The sequence below is a fragment of the Pygocentrus nattereri genome, chromosome 26, assembly GCF_015220715.1.
Source record: "Pygocentrus nattereri isolate fPygNat1 chromosome 26, fPygNat1.pri, whole genome shotgun sequence".
Lineage (NCBI taxonomy): Eukaryota > Metazoa > Chordata > Actinopteri > Characiformes > Serrasalmidae > Pygocentrus > Pygocentrus nattereri.
The window spans coordinates 16,803,241-16,824,323 of record NC_051236.1 but is presented as its reverse complement, the minus strand read 5'-3'; the positions used below and the strand labels follow the sequence as shown (position 1 = coordinate 16,824,323).

Genomic DNA, 21,083 nt, shown 5'->3' with positions numbered 1-21,083 from the left:
AAGCAATAAAACACTATAAAAGTCACCCTAGTGGAATGATTGACTGACAACCAGCACTTTAATTCTTACATTAAGAGAGCGCCGTTGCTTTGACCATTTGAGAGAGTGATCCTTCACATTAAAGTTTGAAAAGCTCTTTTATTTGGAATCTCAAATTAAAACTAATAAATATTGAAGATTATACAATATATAAAATTATGAGAATGTCTGTTTTAGTTGCTAATCCCAACTACTCAATTTTAACACATTTTTTTTGTTTACTTGCTAATAGCAAACCTGTTCAAAGTGTTTCATTCTTTAAAATGATTAAATGATTGATTTGCTTCTGCAGCAAAATTAAATTAAACCATGATGACAAGTTGCATCAAAATAAACAGACTGGTTGCAGACAAGATGTAAAGACAGAAGATGTGGCGTCACTGTTACAGCTGCATCATACACTACTGTTAGTGTAGAACCAAGTTGAAGTGTGTCAGAAGTATGGAAAACCAATTTGTACGTGTCAAAGACTTTATTAAACCTTAACCATTTTATAACGATGCACTGATGTGGGAATTGGAGGTTGATGCTGATATGTATAAATATTTTTCACGTACAAATCCACCGATGCTGATACGTAAACGTACGGAAAATATAAGAATTAAAACTTTGGGCTCATTTAGTTGGAAAACATCAGTTCTGTTGTCCATTTTATCTCAGCACAGCCATGTTTGTGGGGAAGTGTGAACAGTTTTCACAATAAGGCTTTTTTACTCCTCCCCTTTCACTCCTCATTGCTTGCTAGCAACACAGCTTCACCTTTCACACAAAGAGAGCCATCCATGTTCTAGTGAATCTGATAACAGAATTTGCCAGGTGTCCATTACTTGGGCACTGATGACAGCTGCCAGAGCCCGCAGGAAGGCAGGGCCTGAACCCTGAGCATAGATGACAGTCTGCAAGGACCATGTGGGGAGGATGATAACCACAAGTACTCCCTTATAAGTGTCATCTCCTCTACGACAGCAATGCCACTCTAACAAACCTTTCCAGTGGCTGAGCTGTGGAATAGGGTAGGGATGGAGCAGTAAACTTGGGCCCTCACAGTTATCATCCTTATCATCACAGTCATCTGTGCTCAGGGTTTGCTTGCTCTTATGGCCACCATTGGAACCCAGGGGACGGGCGCCTGGCACACAGAGTTAAAGAGAAAAATATTTGATTTAGGTGGAGGAGTCCTACAGAAAAATGTTACTTAATTATCTGCTGATACCAATATGATTCTGAAATCATCTTTGTGCATCTCTACATTTTGGTATTCATTGCAATCCATCAAAATCTACACATATGTGAAGTATGATATACTATAGTCTAATGAATAGAGATAAGTCAAGCTGAATTATGGCTGGGAACTAAAAGCAGAACTTGGTTTACTTGGTTTCTGAGTTTTGGTGTGAGTTTGTCAGAGGTTCATCTGTGCTATCTGCCTAATGCCCTTGATCTTTACAGATCACAACTGCAGATGGTGATGTATTTGGCTAATGGTTTATTGCGGATGCACAATGCATGTAGTGATGCAGATTTCTCAAATGACCTTTAGATCAGCAACACAGAGTAGTGCGTTGTTACCTTACACACTCTCTGTTGTCAGCTTTCTGTAGCTGTAAGCCTCTTACTGTTGGTCTGAACAGAATGACGACCTCAACAGTGCTGAAGCCTTTGTTCAAGAGAAGAAGATGGAGCTTCTATCTGGATGTGTGACAGACTCTCTGTACCCCTGCAGATGGGAGTGACAGAACAGAGCCTTTGCTAACGTCATGAACTCTGCCCACACACACATACACGCCACACAACATCATCATCCTTTGCCTATGTTTGGCTCCATATCCAGCTGGAACACATGGTCAACAACAGCAGACTCGCAGCTCATGCACATCTAATAAAAGGCTAGTCTGTGTTCCGTCCAGTCACTATGGCAATAAGCGGACGTTTTTCTAAGAAGTAGAGCACTAATTCTTCTCACCCGCAGACAGACACAACCTCCTGGTGTTTTCTCTCAGAAGGAGACCTGACAGAATAACCTTTCACACAGTCCTGAACACGACTGATTAAGCAATGTGGATGGAATACTCAGACACATGTTAACGCTGGCCTAGCAATGAAGCTAAGCATGAAGAGCTCGGTGTAATAAAGCAAACAATACTATTTACATTTCTGCATGGGCTTGAAATTGAGGTCCAAACCTGACCTGCACCTGCAGCTCTGAGACCTTATATGACCAGACCTGACTGGTATTAGTAGACTTGAACCCCCTCGTGTGCACTAACAGAGCTAGATTATCACAAACAGATTAGTCAGATGTAGGAATGTTTCAGGGATGTATCAGAGATGAATGAATGTTGTTGGACACTGAAATGTACATTTATAATGTATAATGGATGACTTATGGACAAGGATGTTAACTTTGCACATTATAGTATTTTAATGATTGTATAAGGCAGTGGTTTCCAAGTCGCTCCTGTACATAGTCACATTTTTGTTTCACCCTGTGTTGGGGGCCCTAAGAACTAAGTTAGTAATAACAAATTTAAGGTCATTTTATGATTACAGATTTATGATTCCCTAAGTTTAAAATATCTTTTATCTTTACATACATATCTGTAAATGTAACAGAGTCATCCCTTCACGTATCTGAAAGCTGCACTTTTGCTAAAGCTGGCACTGACTTAACTGTGTGAGGAAATACTCTTACAGTGAAAATAGTTTCTGGCTAGTAGCCACTAGAATGGCTGCATCCAGTGTATATGTAAATAAAGAGATGACATGCCAGTCCTCTTGCTATCATAGTTCAAAATAACATTCCATCACAACTTCTGAACTATACCAGTCTGCTTTTATCAGATATTATAACGAGATCTTAATGTTTCTACTAGAAAGATCAGAAGCTGGTGTTCTCAGACCAAATGATTGGCCCCCCAAGAGTCTGGACCTCAACATCATTAAATGTTTTAACTTGTATCAAGAGACGCTGAAAATGCAATCAACTTCTAAGACTAAACTCTGGAAGTGTGAAAAAATATTCCTGAGATTTCTCCTGAAAAATGGACAACTTGTACTTTTGGCCATTTTGACTGAAAATAAAATAAATAAAGGGTGGTCTCTGACTTTTGCCCAGTGGTGCAAATTGCACATCATCAGTGGACAGCTTCAATGAACACTCAGGTGGCAGATGTGGCTGGACAAACACTTTGGGAGAGAAGGCCCTAAACCATCTGCTATCCAAGGGCATGCACGTTTTTATGAGACAGGCTACAGACCATCGGTAATCTGAAATTACATCTCATTCATCATCCCTACCCTACTGTGACTGTCCCGAAAGCTTTTTTTTTTTGTACTGATTGCTCTTTCTAAATCTGAGCCCCCTATTTTCATCCATCCATAAATAACGCAATAAAGCAGTGAGGACCTGTAGGAACCTGGAGCTGCTCAGCTACAGAGTGAGCTCAGTGAGTTCTCACCTGTGCAAGTAATGCTAAAGCTGCTAAAGCTTGTGTGTGAGTGTGTGTGTGAGTGTATGTGGAGATAACAGATTAAGAAGCATGATGTTGTGGTCTTAAGTGGTAGGCATTGCCATAGTAACAGGGAATCCCCTGATGTGAGATGTGCTTTAATGGAGAGAGCTTCTGCAGCTCTCTAAGTTTCAGCCAACAAGTGAGCAGCATGATCCTCCAGCAGCACTGTACCAGCACTTCTTAGTCACAGAGAGAGAGAGAGAGAGAGAGAGAGAGAGAGAGAGAGAGAGAGAGAGAGAGACAGAGAGAGAGACACAGAGAGAGAAGAAGATTCTGTAAGAGGCAAGAAGACAGTAGTAATAAAAAAGATGGAACAAATAATGAATGAGTGAATATGACAAAGGAGAAGAGGAGAGACAATTAGGAAGGGCCTCGGTATAATTATCAAATAATATTTCACAGATATTCTCCATCTCCATCTCCCTCTCTCTCCTTCTTTCCCTCTCTCTCTCTGTGCATTATTTATGCACCCCTGCATCTGTGTTCAGGCTCTGCAGTAATTATGCTCCTAAAGCCCAGAGAAAGATGCCACGGATCTCTCCCTGTAAACACACACTGCCCCATTGTCTAACTGAAGCTTACACAACAGTTTTTTGCCATTTTTACAGCCCTGCTCTTAACAGAACCCACAAAGGACGACAACTAAATCAGGCACCTAGCTAACCATACAGCACTATTAGGCTGTCTCTAATCAGCACTGCTATAGCTAACTGCTCTTACTTTAGATCATCAGTGATAGAATCATTGTGCATAAAATATTCCTACATTTACATTAATATCAATATTTACATTGAGTTATTTAGCAGACACTCTTATCAAGAGTGAAGTACCTTGTGCAAACAATAAAAATGTAAAGCAATTTCAACATTTCTATCTCTAGTTCATGCTTGAGACTGATGGAAGCATCTTAATAACCACAATAAACAATTCAAAGTCTTTTCGGTCATTTTATGCCACTCTGAAGCATCTCACTTGGCTAGCTACCTAGCTTGCTAGTTAAGTTGAAGTCAAGTGAATTGGACCATCAGGTAAAATGTGCCAAACATGTTTGGGCTGTCTTGGTGCATTTAATGTTTGCAGCCCATTGTTGTAAACGATTTCATACTTCCACTACAACTGTACTTAACATGTAGCATGGTGGAATGCTAAATTTTATTTCAACAATAAGGCTAATATATTAATGTAAAAAATTAACATTGAGAAGTGACATTGATATTGATAATGCTGCAATAATCATTTTGCAAACTAATCATTTTTATTGAAAAGCACATTTTTGTAGCTAATCATGGTAGATAAAATAAGACAATATCCACTAAATTGGGAAGCAAAATATCCCTCAAGCCAATTATATATACAGTTGAAATGTCTTCTCAAAGTATTTAGACTCTCAGAGTCACTAACCCAGAGTCGACACTGACCTCTAGATGCACCAAAGTTGAAGATTTTACTCCCCATAATTAACTCCAAGTATTGCCAAAGAGAGTACATCACCCTTGTGAACCAATAGGTTCTGTTGGTACCCGTCCGGAGCAGTTATCGAACAACACAAGACTGGAACCTTTGGTATTGTACTAATGTCCAGTGGACATTGGACATGCACAGTCTCAGTTTTCTGGTTCTTTCACTACTATGTACAGTGTAAAAATGCCCAAAGTACTCAGAGAATCGGCAAAACTCCTTTAAAAAATTAAGGTGCCAACAATGCTTCTTTGTAACAATGCCATAGAGCACAGCTGACCAAACCTTGTGTCTTGGGGTGTAATAATTATGGTGAGGGTTAAAAAAATAGTTAGCAACATGTTCACTTTCTATTCTATGTGTTACAAGGATACATGGAGAAAGTACATTATTAAAATATTCCAATGGTTTCTGTACATACAAAGCACTTTCCTCTACCTTCAATGAAATGATGATTCTCACACTGGTGATCTCTAAATCTCTTGTCTGTGTACTACTACCTGTTATGCTTTATTAGCTTGTAATTGCTTGCTGCATGTGTTGTTGCGTCTGCATTTTATTTAGATTATACTATATTATACTATTATTATACTATATGTTCTGTTGCTAAAAGAAAAAATAAAAATTTTAAAGAAAAATAAACAGGATAATAACATGTCCTCACACTGACTGAGGGAGAAAGTTAGGAAACCTTCTTGTGGGCCAAATCAAATATCCTTACAGGTCAGAATCGTTCTACAGGTTCCATGTTATTTAAAGAATTTGTTAAATTCTTTCATTAACCTTTCATCTTTCATTTTGTGATAATTCTACAACAAATAGAACTTGCTTTCAGGACCATACTTTCCAGCCAAGAACCATTTGGCAATGTTTAGCACCAAGAGTGTAGCTTGATCTAGTCAAATCTTGATCTAGTTCAGTGTAGACCTTAAAGACAAATACTAACTGCAGACTCTTTTTAATGAAGTAAACAGCAAACATAAATGTTGAGTGCAGAGAATGACTGAAGAAAACTGAAACAATGATGTGAAGAGCAAATGAGTGGAGAAAGATGTTAACCTTCATATTGTCTGAAGAAGTTCTCTTTCAGTGCATTCCAATACACAATGTCACCCAATTAGCATTTTTCTTTCTCCAGCTCTCTCGGTCTCTCTCGGTCTCTCTCGGTCTCTCTCTCTCTCTCCCCCTCTCTCTCTCTCTCTCTCTCATAAACACACAAAGAGAGCAGAGCTGGGTGTAATCAAGCTGTCACCATTTATAATATCATTTCTCCTTAAAGCCACCATCTGCAGCACGTCTGCTCTTGACAGCCCCTCCACCACCATGAGATGTCAGAGAAGACAGAGGTTCGCCACATGGCTGGCAGTGTACTGGATGGGTTGAGCATATGGAGAACAGGTACCCAATCACCACCCCATACATAGCTTAATCTCATTAGCATGGTGTTTGTGTTCTGAGCTTATATGTGCTTATCATCAAATTTCCCTTTCAAAGATAAAAGTTTTAAACAAGTAGTTCTGCCAAAACTCATTTTAATTCAAATACAGTTGATCAACAACTATCCATCTACCATAGATCCATCAATGCTCTATTAGCTTGTAATTCCTATCTACAAACACTTTGCTACATCTGCATTACATTTAGTGACACATTTTTGCTGTTACAAGTTTTTTTACACAATATTTTATTAAAAGCACTTGGAAAATAAAATTAGAAAAGAAAAATAAGTAAGATTTTTTTTCTTATGGGCCAAAATTAATATCCTTACAGGCCAGCATCAGCATCTTTTTTTGGGTTGTCTGACACTTTCTGTCTGACGCTTTTTTAGCATTGCTACATCAACTTCATATCTAAATGAACACACAGCTTAAAAGCAATAGTAGCAGCCAATCTGAAGCCCGAATATTGTATGTACAGTTGCCCACTGTTTAAATTGCTCTAAAAACTATTTTTCACAATAGCCTTATAATTCAATTTCCACCTGGTTTGAAGGAGGACCCTCAGGTGACCTCTGTATTTTTTTTCTTCAATAATATTAATGAAATATATCCATCCATCCATCCATCCATCCATCCATCCATCCATCCACCCATATTGTGATGAAAATGTAAAACTTGAAGCAAACTGGATATTTTGTTCATGAGCAAGTTGAAAGCTGAAGTTTGAATCTTTGTGTAGAGGTATAGACTGTTTTGGGTCCTCCCCCCTCATTGCTTGCTGGCAACTTAATGCAGACTCACAACATTTTACATACAGACAACCAATGATTTTAACCTGTTAACAGAGTAACAGGGAAAATGTGTTTGTTTAATTATATTAGTTAAATATTCACATCAATTGTGACCACAGAAAAGGGGGGCCTGTAGAAAGACACTAAATACCTGATGTGCTTTGGTGCATACAGTTTGCACAATGCTAATGGTAGGGGTATACGAAGACACAAAACATGTCTTGGCTGACTGAGTACATTTGGGATAAGGGGAAAACTATGTCACTGTTCTTTTAAAAGGATGCATTATACTGTGCTGGCTTGTGCAGTGAACATGAAAACCAGAAGTGATTTTAACTGGAGTAAAAAAATCTACATGACTATAACGGGGTTATAGTCAGTTGCACCATGGCTCATGGTGAAGAGATGCCTGAGGTGACTGGCCCTCTAGTTTTGATTAATCGGCCCCCAGGAGATTTTCCAGCCAGTAGAACTTGCTGGCGAGTCAGCTTACTTATGCAACTAGCCTACAGCATCAAGATTTGTGTTCACAACTGCAAAATGGATGAAAAGAGGAAAGAAGAAGGGATCTGAGAGAAAAGAAAAGAATGTTGCTAATTCAGCAACAGAGTAGCAGGTCTTTCTTTAGCCTCCTTTAATTACATGATCTCTCTAGTTTACTAGCTGGCTATGGCTGTTACCCTCCTTCAGGAAATATCTAATTCATCCATCATCTCCCAAGACGATCTCTGTCATAGATTTTCAGACTCTAGTGAACTGATTTCATTAACATTGACACGTTCAGTATTTGCTTACAAACATAGTCCAGGTTTAGCTTCGTAGTGCATCTTACATCAGATTGTAAACCATCTTTTGTGCATAAAAACTTACATTTATCGTTTCAGCTGATTAAATGTATCACTGAGCTTAAATTTTAGTGTCCAGGTATTTAAAATATTGTATGGAAAGAACTGAAAATTACGCTGAAATGTTGGAGTGACTGAGCTCATTGCAGTACTGCCATACTTCATGGAAGGGCAACATAATTAAATAGGCTAGCTGGTGTCACACATGATACATCGGTTTGGAATCACTTCTTATTGTAAATAAATACATTGATATTTCAATATACATGCTACTATGCAAAAAGTCTCACATGTCTGAGAAAATGATCTGTAAAGCTATTTATCTGGGCAGCAAGTGTCTATCTGTCCCAAAAACATTAACATACACACAAATAAACAAATGAACAATATGGGTTAGTTCAAATTGTGAATTGATTAGCTTTGGGCTAAAATGGAACCCTTTCAGTTTTCCTATTCGTGTGGATTGATATGTTTAAATGTGAAACAGACTTTATACAAAATTACCATCAATTGCATCAACTGGAAAACACTATTAGAAAACAGAAGCTGTACCTGTATTGACACATCGCTGTAGGACCCCCCAATCACACCAGAGATGGCGAGGGGGACATCATCATGGATGGCATAGGATCCATCCGGGCAGGTATACTCGCTATCGTCCACCTTGGTTAGTGAAGCCCGCACAAACTCCAATGACTGCTCCAGCGCATAAGTGTCTTTTGAGCACGTGTCAAGGATGTGGGCGCCAAGCACTACACCAGGCAGGATTCTGTCATCCTTATTGATTTCATCCAGAGCCAGCAGCATGGCCTCCAGCCTCTGGATGCCCCTCTGGGCATTAATTCGACCGCAGTCCTCCACACCTTCGCCCTTCTGGTGTACGGGGAACAGGCCTCCGATCACCAGGTCTCCCTCTATAGTTATCTCCTTCTTGGAGGAGTCAGTACTGTAGCCAGGAACAGCAAGAGCCTGGGGGCTCCTGGCTAGCAGCAGCAGGAGGAGGAGATGGAGAGGCCAGGAGAGTCCGTGACCCCGCAGCCGCGGCGACCTCCCAGCCATGGCGTCCGCAGACGAGGGCAGGACTCTCTCAAGCTCTGCTGTTCTCTGTCTGTCCTCTGATCTCTCCTTTCTGGGATGGGGACAGCGCTGAGGGCGACGTGTGAGCAGATGGCACGGACACTGTGTTTGTGGTCAGGCACAGGCCAGGCCCAGCATCAGCGCCATCCTCAGCTTGTTGAGCTTTTGCCGAGATCAGAGTCTGTGGATGAAACACAGAGAGATTCAGAGGCCGCAGCATAGAAAAACAAAAGAAGCTTTGTCTTAAGTTTGTTTTTTTTGCTTTTTTTCCAAAGAGGACACAGCACACTCAGGGACATAGTGCCTTAACCCCATTCCAGTGAGAAAGGTTCTGTTGAGCTCTGATTATTTGTGCATTTTGTTAGCTGATCATACAAAATTGAAGGTTGATTAAAAAATAAAAACCTTCCTTATGCGTGTAGTAACCAAGAGCAGGAGTACTTAAGCCAGACTGATGAAACACATTCAATTCATTTAATTCAGTTCATTCAAGATTCAATGTTGCATGCAGTAGCCTACCCATGCAATCTCGCTCTTGTGTGTAAGACAAACAAAATAAACTGTAAGTGGCTATCAGTGCATCCTGTATTACTTGCAAATTAATGTCAGTTTCATGGCAAACCTCTGTCAAATGTTCACATTGTAAACAATGTTTGTGCCACACAAACATAAAATATATTTTAAAACAATGTTTGTTATATATCTGCTCTGCTAGATCTGTCCCAGTCAACTCTAAGTGTTATTACTGTGACATGGAAGCATTTAGGAGCAACGATAGCTAAGATCAAATGCTCTTTTGACTAGATACGCGCAAATCCCCACAGACATATTTTGAATGGGATGTCCAACAAGCTCGGACAGGTGTGATGGTCAGACGTCCACATACTTTCGGTCATATAGTGTTGATAGATTCCTGTCTACAGAGAAAGCTTAATGCTCAGTGTGAAATATAATAAAACATATAAAAGTATTAAAATAATTTAACCAACCATGCTTGTTGTAGCTAACCTCTTCACATATTGTAGCACTACCCTTATTTCATTGTCAAGTTTTGGGTGAAAACTAAAGGGTTAAATTCTTGAAAATCCCAGTAGATATTTATCCAATCAGGATTCCTCCTAATGTGGTATCTAAGTTGATACAGTCAAACTAGCTGTCCCATTAGTTAGGACTTCAGGAGCTGAACTGATGGCCTAATGTTTCAGATTAAATACTAGCATAATTAAGACATAATTAAGAACTGACACTGGAATCATCCAATCACATTTTGATTTAGTTTGAGTTTGACTCATTTTGTGAGAAAAATGGTCCCCGTAGGCCTTTTGAATGTCTTAGAAACATCACTGACTGCAATTTCAAGTGTAAGTCTGACCAATGCATTTCAGTCAGTTGCTAGCAATAAAAAACAGCAGCAGCTCTGTGCCAAGACACTAAGAGTCCCTGCAAAACCGCTACACAGTAAAATATATGTTAACATCTGTTACAGGCCTCAAATAAAACATAGAATGTTTCAAACGTCTGCATTAACTTAATTCATTTAGAACAGCCACATGCTATTCGCTGTTAGCCTAGTGCTAACAAACTACTAGTATCTAATAAAGGTGCTAGCAGAAATTAACATTGTTGTAGAGGTGTAAATCTGTGTAAACAGATTTAAATGAACGTTAAATTTACACTTTCTTCTTTATTTTCACCAAATTGCTTCAGGGAATATGAATTTAAATGAAAGTTGAAGTTCAGTTTACTTGCAACATTTTACACAAGCTGCAATGGTTAAATATTCTGGATAATTCAGCACTGTATTGAAAGGCTGATGAGGACGGTATGCTGGATCCCCACGGCCCCTCTCCCCTGGGCTCCCCTCCAGTTCATCAGGGGTTTTGTTCAAGTCTGTGTATGTGTGTGTGTGTGTCTGGCTCTGAGCCCCAGGGACAGTGTGACTATTGTAGTGTGAAGCTTGCTCGCTTCAGCCTGAACTCATGTAGAGTCTCATCATCCAATAGTTCTCAAACCAACAGCTGCTGCACAGACAAACACACTACAACACACACGCAAACGCTCTCACAAACACATGCACAAAGACTTACATGCTACAGTTAGAATAGAAAGAAAGAGAGAAAGCCTGATTTGAAAAAAAAAAGATTTTGAAAACTTGTTCAAAAAGAACTCACACTTCAAATTCAAAAGGACTGAAATAATAATAATATTAATAATACACTTTTTTTTCCTCATATAATTCGGCCCTCACCACATCCTCCCATGTCCCCACCACCCTTGCCCCCTGCCTCCTCCCTCACATACAGGGTAGACACTAATATCACACATTGGGAGAAGTGCTGAATGTAGCCTAGAGGTACAGTCAGTGATGTAATTACAGAGTGTAAACTCATATCCACCTGATGGTTTCTGCGTAGGACTGTCTGTAACATATTTATTTCTTTGCGTAATGTAAGACATTTGTTCCCTTATTCACACAGCCACTATATTCTACATCGTTCTGAAATGACAACCACAATATAGTGCTTTAATTTCACATAATGTCTCTTCTCTCACTCATCTGAACAGCAGTGCCAACACAAAGGAACACACATTTTATTATAAACTTAGCTGACTATTTTTATAAAGTTATTATTATTAGAAAGTTAAATTTAGCTGACTGCACAGTCTAAGACCCATGCAGATTCATTTTAGTGAGTTAAACTGTTTTTCACAAAATTTGGGAGATAAAAAGTTATTTTGTCATTGTTTTAATAATTCTAGCTATTTGATGCATAGACACAGCTTCATAAACATTAAGAATCACAGGGTTTATACACATCAATGCACAGTACGCTCTTCACAGCTTCTTAAAACTTTTTTTAACTCACATATTTCGGGGAGCATGATCACCCAAATGTTTTATCATGCACACTGCAGCTCCACCAAATTTTAGAAAATGTAGTTTTTTCATTTTATTTTTGATGTGCACTGTAGGAAATGATTTTGAATGAACATTAAATGCAAATAAATAAAATATGTTACATCAAGACTACTTCTTGTAGCGATACTACTTTTTGAAACTGACACACTTGGATCTTGAAAATTCAAAACACATTTGTTAAGTGTAGCTGAAAAAAGTCAACAAAATTTAGCCTTATTTAATATTTTGATGATAATATTCAGCCCACTACTGCATATGCCTTAGCTAGAGTTAACAGTTTGCATATCGCACTGTAGTGCTGTAGTCCAGACTTTTTTTCTATCATCTTTGACTTTTTCTTGGACCTAGAATTTGTCCTTGGCCATTAGTCTTACGGAATGTAGTTCAGCAAGACAAACTACAGTTCCCCTCTATAGTGAATAACTATATTTATGTTTTCATTCAACTGTCATTATCACACAGTGACTCATACTCAAGCATGGCGGATGATCTGATGCACGACTGTCTTCTGAAAACACTTTCAGGAATAAAGGTATGAAACTGTCACTGGGGCAGTTCCCCTCTTGTCACTGGGGTGGTTCCCTCAAGGGTACATCTGAGTACTTTCAGTCAGGGAACATAATTGGACCATAATCCATTAAATTTGTATCTCTTAAGATATATTGATTCCACACACCCCATCTCGTCTGAGTGTTCTGTTTAGCATTAGGTTTTTAAAAGGTATAAATGCCTAAAACATATTTAAGGTGTAGAATTGAACCTTAAAACCACTGTTGTATCTTTGAGGGTACATTTACATTATTTGTACCTCAATGAAGAAAAAATGTACAGGTTGGAAATTTGGAACAGAACAGCGGGGCAGAGGGGTGGGGTGTAAATGGGGATGGGGAATAGATAGTGAGTTATTCTGATATCGGCGGAACAACTCTCCTCTTAAAGGTTGCAAACACCTTCTCCAGTAAGGTGGAAGTCAGTGATGCAACTGAATTTTTGAGATGGCCAGTCAGATTTCAGGAAGCCAAGTGCCACACCGGCCATCCCTTTAAAATACTGCATGGTCATAGTTGTTGACAAGATAAAGATGGTCTTGCCTATAGCCCTATTATACTGAACCCCAGTCAGGGCAGAAAACTAACAAAGAACAGACATGTTTACAATCAGACAGGAATTGGAGTGAGGCCAGTACAAACAAACACAGTGTTCACAACATGTTCTTTTTCAATTGCTCGACAAACTTCAGGCTGAAAATATCTGACAATCTTTTTATTATTTATTTATTATTTATCTTTACATTATTTAGTTATTTTTAAGAAGAACAAATGTTCCTGGAGCAGTCAGTGATCAGTGATTTCCAAAGTGTGGTATGCTCCCCCAAGCGGTCAAATGATTTTGGGAGTAGTCAAAAAATTCTGACCTCAATAGTCATTTAATTTAATTTAATCAGCTGGCCTCTCAATTACACAGGTACTTCTCTGAAACGAGCGATAAAAACAGCCTCCAGCACATGGCAAACTCACATTCTAATAGTTCAGTATGTTGTTTTTTTATTATAAAAGGTTGTATTAGAGAAGAAAATGTTTCACTCCAGACCCTTCTGACTGCCATGCGCCCAGGAGAAATTAATGACTGTAGCGTTATTTCAGTTAATCGTGCGCTGTCTGGATGAATGAAGTGAACATCCTTTAACTGTCATTAAGGCCTGTATGATAAGTTGTGTCCTAGAATTAGCTTGTTTTCACAGCCAAGGTTTAGTTTGTAGTTGTAGTGAGTGCTTCTTCGAGTTTGTAGCACTGTTAAACACTGAGTGGATGGGTTAATGTGATATACACAATCAGTGGTGCAGAGCAGGGAAGTCTAAATGTCTTACATTCACATCATGGAAATATATGTTCGCGCTTACATCAGGATGGAAAGGGGGGTACGCAGCAGGATGTTGAATGTCTGAGGGGGACTTTGAGAACCGCTGCTGTAGATGAAAGCTTGTCACGTAAACTTTTATCCATCGATAGGACTCTTTAAAGTAACTTTGTGGTGTTCATGTTCATCTATGCAAATTCGCTGCAATGACTGAACAAATTGAATCATTTTGGGGGTCTTCTGTGTGTTCTTGCAGAAGACTATTTTTTGCTATTAACACTTTCATTGAAGGTTTGAAAAGAATCTCCAATGTATACGGTTCCACACTGCGCTGAAGGATCCCTCTAACCTTAATCTAGAAGATGGAACTTTAATGACATATAATCTTTTCATCACATCTTCAGGATTATTGCCTTATTTGAGAGTGCAATAACAGAGTAGGGAGGCAAGGCAGGGATATTACAATCTGTAGGACATTTAATCTTATTTCTGTGCACCATGCAGGGATCCAAACCTGAACACCTGCAGCTATGGATGAGAGCCACTTTTCCACTGAGTCTGATATGTCATCCACCAGTGATGCTTATTAATGAAACATGAGAGAAGAAAGAAATGTTTGAACAATGGTGATGAGGAACAGGTAGAAGATGTCCCTTTAGTTAAACATTAACTAATAAGCACCCAGAACTTTGACTTGACTACTGATTCTTCCACGTCCCTCCACGTCTGCAGAAATGTCCCACTTAGCTTTTTCTCATGGGTCTTTTAAATATTCCAGCTATAAGCAATTGTTTATTCTTTTTACATTCAGTTGAAAAAGCATTCTTTCAGATCAGTTACCAACCACTGCTGGCCTTTCAAGACCACAAGTTCACATCTTGGACCCTTTTCCTGCAAATAATCACATGACACCCAAGGCAATCCCACGGCAGCATCACTCAATGTCGTGGTAAGCCTATTCATTGGATTTCATCACTGTCAGTGCACTGATGGCCCTGTTTGTTGACCACTGGGATGTTAGAGCATGGGAATATTGATGACATTGCCAAAAGCACACATCATCGACTAGAGGTAAAAACAGAAATCAGACTTTAAATGGGTGTCTAGTTTCTAAAGGCTTCCCATGTGTTGCATGCAGATTTGGCAGATGTTTGCACAGCAGGAGTTTTGTACAATGTAAGTGACCCTGACACTACAAACAAGCACTGAAGGTTCTAAATGCACTGAGGTGTCCCAGAATGCCTTAAACAAGAGGAAATGCATGAAGCCTGCCGTGAGCACTATTAAGGCTGTTCAGTAACACAGGGTGAAAGCCATTTTAATGTTTCACAATGTTCAGTTCTCTGCAGATGTGTGATACTGTCCTTTAATTGTTTAATTACTAGAAAGGATATTAAACACAAGTTGTTCATTTCTCAAGAAGAGTCCAGATTTCAATATCATCAAATGTGTTCAGGATCATTTGGATTGTGAAAAACAGAACATATAACCAACTTCTAAGATTGATCTTTGAAAGTGGGGAAAAAAAGAATAGAAGCTGTAATAAAAGCAAAGGTCAGTTGCAGGGAAAAAAGATATTTACTTTTTTAGCATCTGTTAAATTCATGATTTCTGCTCTTTTTCAGATGCTGAATAATAAACTGTGCTGTTAATAACCATTTTGCCCAGATATTAAATACATATTAATATAGATATTAAATAAATAAAGCTTGTCTCTGACTTTTGCACAGAACTGCAGGTACAACAATCACCAAAGCTGAATTGCTGGATTGCCATTAAGGTTCTTTGAGTAATGCCAACACCTTTTCATTCATTACAGCACCATCTTTGTAATTAAAATGCATGTGGGAGAAGACCGTTTTAACCCCTGAAATGGCCAGTTTGCATTGAAGCCCCTCTATACATACTATAGTTACTGAATAATAAGCCTTATTATGTAATAAGCCTGGGATTTAAGGGTGAAAAGTTAATTAACCTTCACATAATGTAAATGTTCAATGCCAATTAAAAGCAATAAATAATAAAACCAATTTCTTCAAGAACAACACATCTAGGCAAAGAAATATTTAGACACCTTTTCCACAACTGGCATTTTTTGGAAGTATATTTAAGGCACAGTTTTAGTAGCCATGTATCCCTCTTAAAAATAAAGGTGCCAGAAGACGTCTCCTTTAATGTCTGGACTGGGATGAATTGTCTATATCATTTTTAAACAGCTATGGCTTAGAGGTTTCAATCCATAATTTCCACCACATCTTTACGTCTCTGTGCACAGGCTCATGGGAAATGCAGTCCATGTATAGCTAGCTAAATTTCCCATTCCACCTTATATAGTCCAGCAGTACCAACAGCCATGTAACTGCTGCTCCATTTCATGTGGATCAGGAAAGTTTGAATGAGAAGCTGGCGAATAGCTGACTTCAGCTTCATATCACTGAAGAATCCCACCCCTCCCCCTTTGAAGGCGTATGATTCCCTAAAGTTTACCCAGCACTGCACATTGGCAGGGTTACCCACAGAGAACCTTTAGTTGCCTGTTAATGAAGTAATGTTCTTTTTTTCTCCCGTTTCGTAGGGGAAGAGAAAAAAATTACTCACTTCTAAGAGGCAAAGTGACTCTTGAAAACAAGAGGTAGGGGTAAAAATAAGAAATGGGATTAGGCCAAAGAATCATAGATAGGATAATATCCCATAAGTCTATTTTGTAGGCACAATGGGCTCATATAGTGTTTAAAATTCCGAAGGGAAGCTTGCATTAACCCTACAGAGAGGCAGTTCAGGAGACTCATTCTGTAAAAAGATATAGCCAGTTTTCACAAGCTACCCCGCAATCCCCACTGGACTCTACTCCTATGTTCTCAGGCCAGATTGGCCCTCTTATCCTCTGCTCAACTGCCCCCCATCCCTCTCTCTCTCTCCCTTCTTCTTGTCTGACAAGTTTCCATGGAAACAAAGGGTAGGGAGAAGACCCTAATGAGTGCGAGGATGGGCCTCACAGAGATGAACAAGTACGCTAGATCTTATATATCTCACTCTTTCATTCTTCCTCTCTGTCTCTGGCTCACACACAAACACACTCTCTCTCCTCCTTCTGCTCATTGGTGGGCTATACATGCTGTAGTGGGATGCAATATCTTTGCCATCATGGATTATGGGCTGGAGTAGGCAGAATTAACTTTGAGCAGTGAGATGCTTCTTGCAATACATTCTTCACCATTAATTAAAACTTCATAAACGGTTCTTGGCGTGGAGTACAGTTTCAGAAGAAATGATGTGGAAGTTCTTTCAGCTTCATAATCACTCATCTCATTTACAAAAATGCAGTGGTGTAGATTTTATTTCAGCTTGCACTGCTCATACCACCTGACCTCTCAGATATATGTTAAACGGTTATTAAATATCCCTGTAAAACAAACATGATGAACTATCAATCTCCCTATTAATATTTACAATAATTCACTCAATGTCTCCCTGATAATATTTATAATAATATTCATAATAATATATTCTCCTAATATGAGCTCATAGATAAAAGAGAGATACAAGTTTCAAGATGAAAATTATAATTTATCTATACTATCCCTATTTGGTGTTGCAGAGGCCTTTTATGGGTACAGAAAAGTGATTTTTAAAGGAGGAATATTTAATGGGATGCATTTGTGCAATGTTTAAAGATATTTTGTTGAAATATTTCAGTTTATTGGAATTAATCTGGCATCATCATGTACACTAAGAGCAATAATCAAAATGAAAATAATGAAAACAAATAAATTAGCTCTCATTTGTTTAAATGAATGAATAAATGAATGAATATTTTTAATATCCAAACACTGTTATGGATTGACGCACATTCTTAAAAAATAAATATTCCTAAATGGTTCTTGGCTTTCATGTATTTTGTAGGCAAAATGTCTTTTAACTGGTAATATGCTATATTTATGCCTCCTACCTCCGACCTTAATGCTTTCGTGTGACCTCAATTATGTGTGGTAGGAAAAAAACGGTTAGCACTTTTAGCTTCTGTGAAGATTTAAAACGTCCTTTAAAAGACTTCATTTTTTTTAGAGTAAAAGTGCTGTTTGTTTTCTAATTCGTTTATTTTTGAAGTGAATGTTGGCTATGACAATTATTGTTAATATTGCACGAAACATGACCCCAGTCTGATTACAAACCCTGTGCCAAATGATACAAGTAGCATATTACATACAAAAAAACCTCAAATTTGTCTTAAAAGTCTAAACATGCTATTCTTGTCCTATGGGCGCCGCCATGTTGACATGTTGCAACTCAGAGAAGTTAGAGCTCTTGAGTTGGATGGCCATTGAAATTGATTTTTCCTACAATCTTAAAAAAAGATGGTTCTTCAAGAGTTCTTTAATAAAGAAAATGCTTCTATAAAGGATCAAGAACAATCAAAGAATCCCTTTTATAATAAAAAGCTTTTTTTGCATTAGGAAATGGTTCTTCAGATGGTGGGAAAATGTGCTGTGTGCTTTTCAAAAAAGGTTCTATTTATCACCAAAATGGTTCCGTTTAGAGCCATCTACAATACATTCTCCATCAGTTTGAAGAACCATTTCACGATGCAAAAAACCCTTTAATCATGCAAAGGGTTTTTAAGTGTTCATGGTTATTTATATAAACATTTTCTGGGCTAAAGAACCCCTGACGGACCATAGTTTAACCATGCAGTTTGAACACAGAATCTTTCCGGTACCCACTTGTGAACACAGCATTACAGCTTTTGCTGTAAGTTCTCTACCAATTTAAGTGTTCGTCCTAGAACTTTTACATTATATGGAGTGTCTTTAAACTTTAAGGTTCTTCACATTTACAAGTTTAATTTCCAAACATGGTTCTTCGCAGAACTATTCGTTGAAGGGAAAAGGAAACTTTTCTGGCACGTTCAAGTGTTTATTAAAAACTTCAGTATCTTACACAAAGCATTATTTAAGTATCAAAGTCTTATGTAGATGTTCAACCTTTGGCCATAGATTGTAAAAATCATCTGCGTTGGCTTCAATTACATCATTTACACAGCTTCAGATTATTTCAACATTGTAATTAAGGTCTAAATTGGCACAAATTTTGGATGCTCTCTCTCCTCGCCTTGTTTTCTTTTTCAGCAGATGGCCTTTTTAATTCACTAGCCTCGTGTGCCAGCCGCCCAGACTGCTCCAACCAGGTAGTGTGAAGACAGTGGGAGAGAGGGGAGCTGGCAAATAAGAGCGAGAAAATGGAGGGATGAGAGAGATGAATGAGAGGAACGACAGGTGCTGCAAGTGTGGCCTGCCCAAGATGCTAATCTCTGTAGGTTTTTTCAGTATTTGTCTGGTGAGGAGAGCGACATTTACATGATAATAACCTCTATGGAGGAGAGGTCATCTCCATGCAGCGAGAGAGAGAGAGAGAGAGAGAGAGAGAGAGAGAGAGAGAGAAAGGGAGAGAGGGAGACAGGGAAGGTGAGAAGAGGAGTGGCTGATGGACATGTAAAAGGATAAATGAATGCCAGGCTTCTCCCCAAACAACATTTCGGCTGACAACGTGGAAGCCCCCGCCAGCCTGCTGAAATGTGAAAAGTGTGTGATTTTAAATGAAACTCAATGTGCAATTAAAGTGCCACTCTGCTGTAGCCTGTCCCAGTGGCACCAGCCGGTTACCGTATTACAAATCACCAGCCACTTTAAATGCCAAATTTAGGCTCCATTTGTTTACATTCTTATAATGAAATTGGATTTGAAGTAATTTTGAAGCATTTCTATTGGTCCATTCATTATGAAACTTTTACACAATAAATAGACCATGGTTTCAAATGTAAAAAATTGACCTCTAAGGTTTTGTTCAGAAATTTTATGAATATTATTCATAATTCATCACAATGAAAAAAACTTTTCTGTGTTGAGGCTAATATGTCAAAGAGAAACGTGAGAAGAGTAACTGCTGTCTGACAGGACACAGGCTGACGAACATCTTTTTAATTGGAACCTCCAGCTACAAAGAGACTTACAGTACACCAGTCAAACAAACAGCTGAGCTGATTTTAACTACTGCAAAACCTGGGGTTATTTTTTCTTTTTCTAACAGATATTCTTGTAAAGAGTCAAACCTTAATCATTTTTCCAAAAAGGTTCTCAAACATGAATTTAAGGCCACTGTTTCTTCAGTGCTGCCAACTTTCCACACTTAAAATTTAAAAGATGAACTGGAACAGTTTAAAGCTGTAAAGTCATAAACATTTCAGACAGAAAAGATTGTAAAAGATTTAGTCTGCTGACCTTTTCGGATGGGGTCATCATTATGTTAATAAGAGTGGAGTTAATTGAAATTTAAATGATATCGGAGAGAAGGCCAGAGCAGCTATTAAAGGACTGTCAGTCTCGCTCTCTCTCTCTTTCTCTTTCCCTCTGTTTCTGTCTCACTCTCTCATTCTTTGTATTTGTCTATCTATCTATCTCTGTCTTTTGCTCTGTCTGTCTGTCTGTCTGTCTGTCTGTCTGTCTGTCTATCTATCTATCTATCTATCTATCGTTCCCTCTGTTTCTGTCACTCTCTCATTCTTTGTATTTGTCTATCTATCTATCTCTGTCTTTTGCTCAGTCTGTCTACATAGCTATCTATTGATCTCTGTCTGTCTGTCTGTCTGTCTGTCTCTCTCTCTATTTATCTCTCTATCAATGAATCTCTCTTTGCCATTTGGTCTATCTATCCATCTATCTATCTATCTATGGGCTCTCACTAAATGTCAAAATATGAATGTGTGAGTGTTAGCACTATAAATAATTCTAAAATTGTAAATAAAATAAATAAATAAAAGACATGTGCATGAATTGAAAATGCCACATATTTCCATTCAGTTAGATTTCTGTATTCAGACTTTGTTACTCTCACATAAAATTCAGTGCAGTTAACATTGACATATTTTCAGACAGTAATTCACACAGACACCTTTGTTCATTCTGTCAGTGTTGTGACTTCAAGATTCCAACATTCATACTTTCACCCTCAACACTGAACACAGTAATGAGTGTTATCACAGCGCAGTGACGCTTTCAGACGTGACTGAGTTTATTCACATGATAACAGCTCTCTGTTCAGTTGTGTAAAGTTGTGAGTCTTAACACATCTTTAATCAGAGCACTCTCTCT

General features: G+C 38.5%; 1 protein-coding gene across 2 annotated transcripts in view; it reads right to left on the bottom strand.

The window, feature by feature from the left end:
• Positions 1–21,083, bottom strand: part of grm2a (glutamate receptor, metabotropic 2a) — a 78,844-nt gene that overhangs the window by 50,436 nt on the left and 7,325 nt on the right. For both annotated transcript variants that reach the window (XM_037535170.1, XM_017712653.2), the window contains one exon: positions 8,637–9,342. In XM_037535170.1, the coding sequence (XP_037391067.1) occupies positions 8,637–9,143 (507 nt within the window). In that variant the 5' untranslated portion in view covers positions 9,144–9,342. The remainder of the gene's footprint in view (positions 1–8,636; positions 9,343–21,083) is intronic.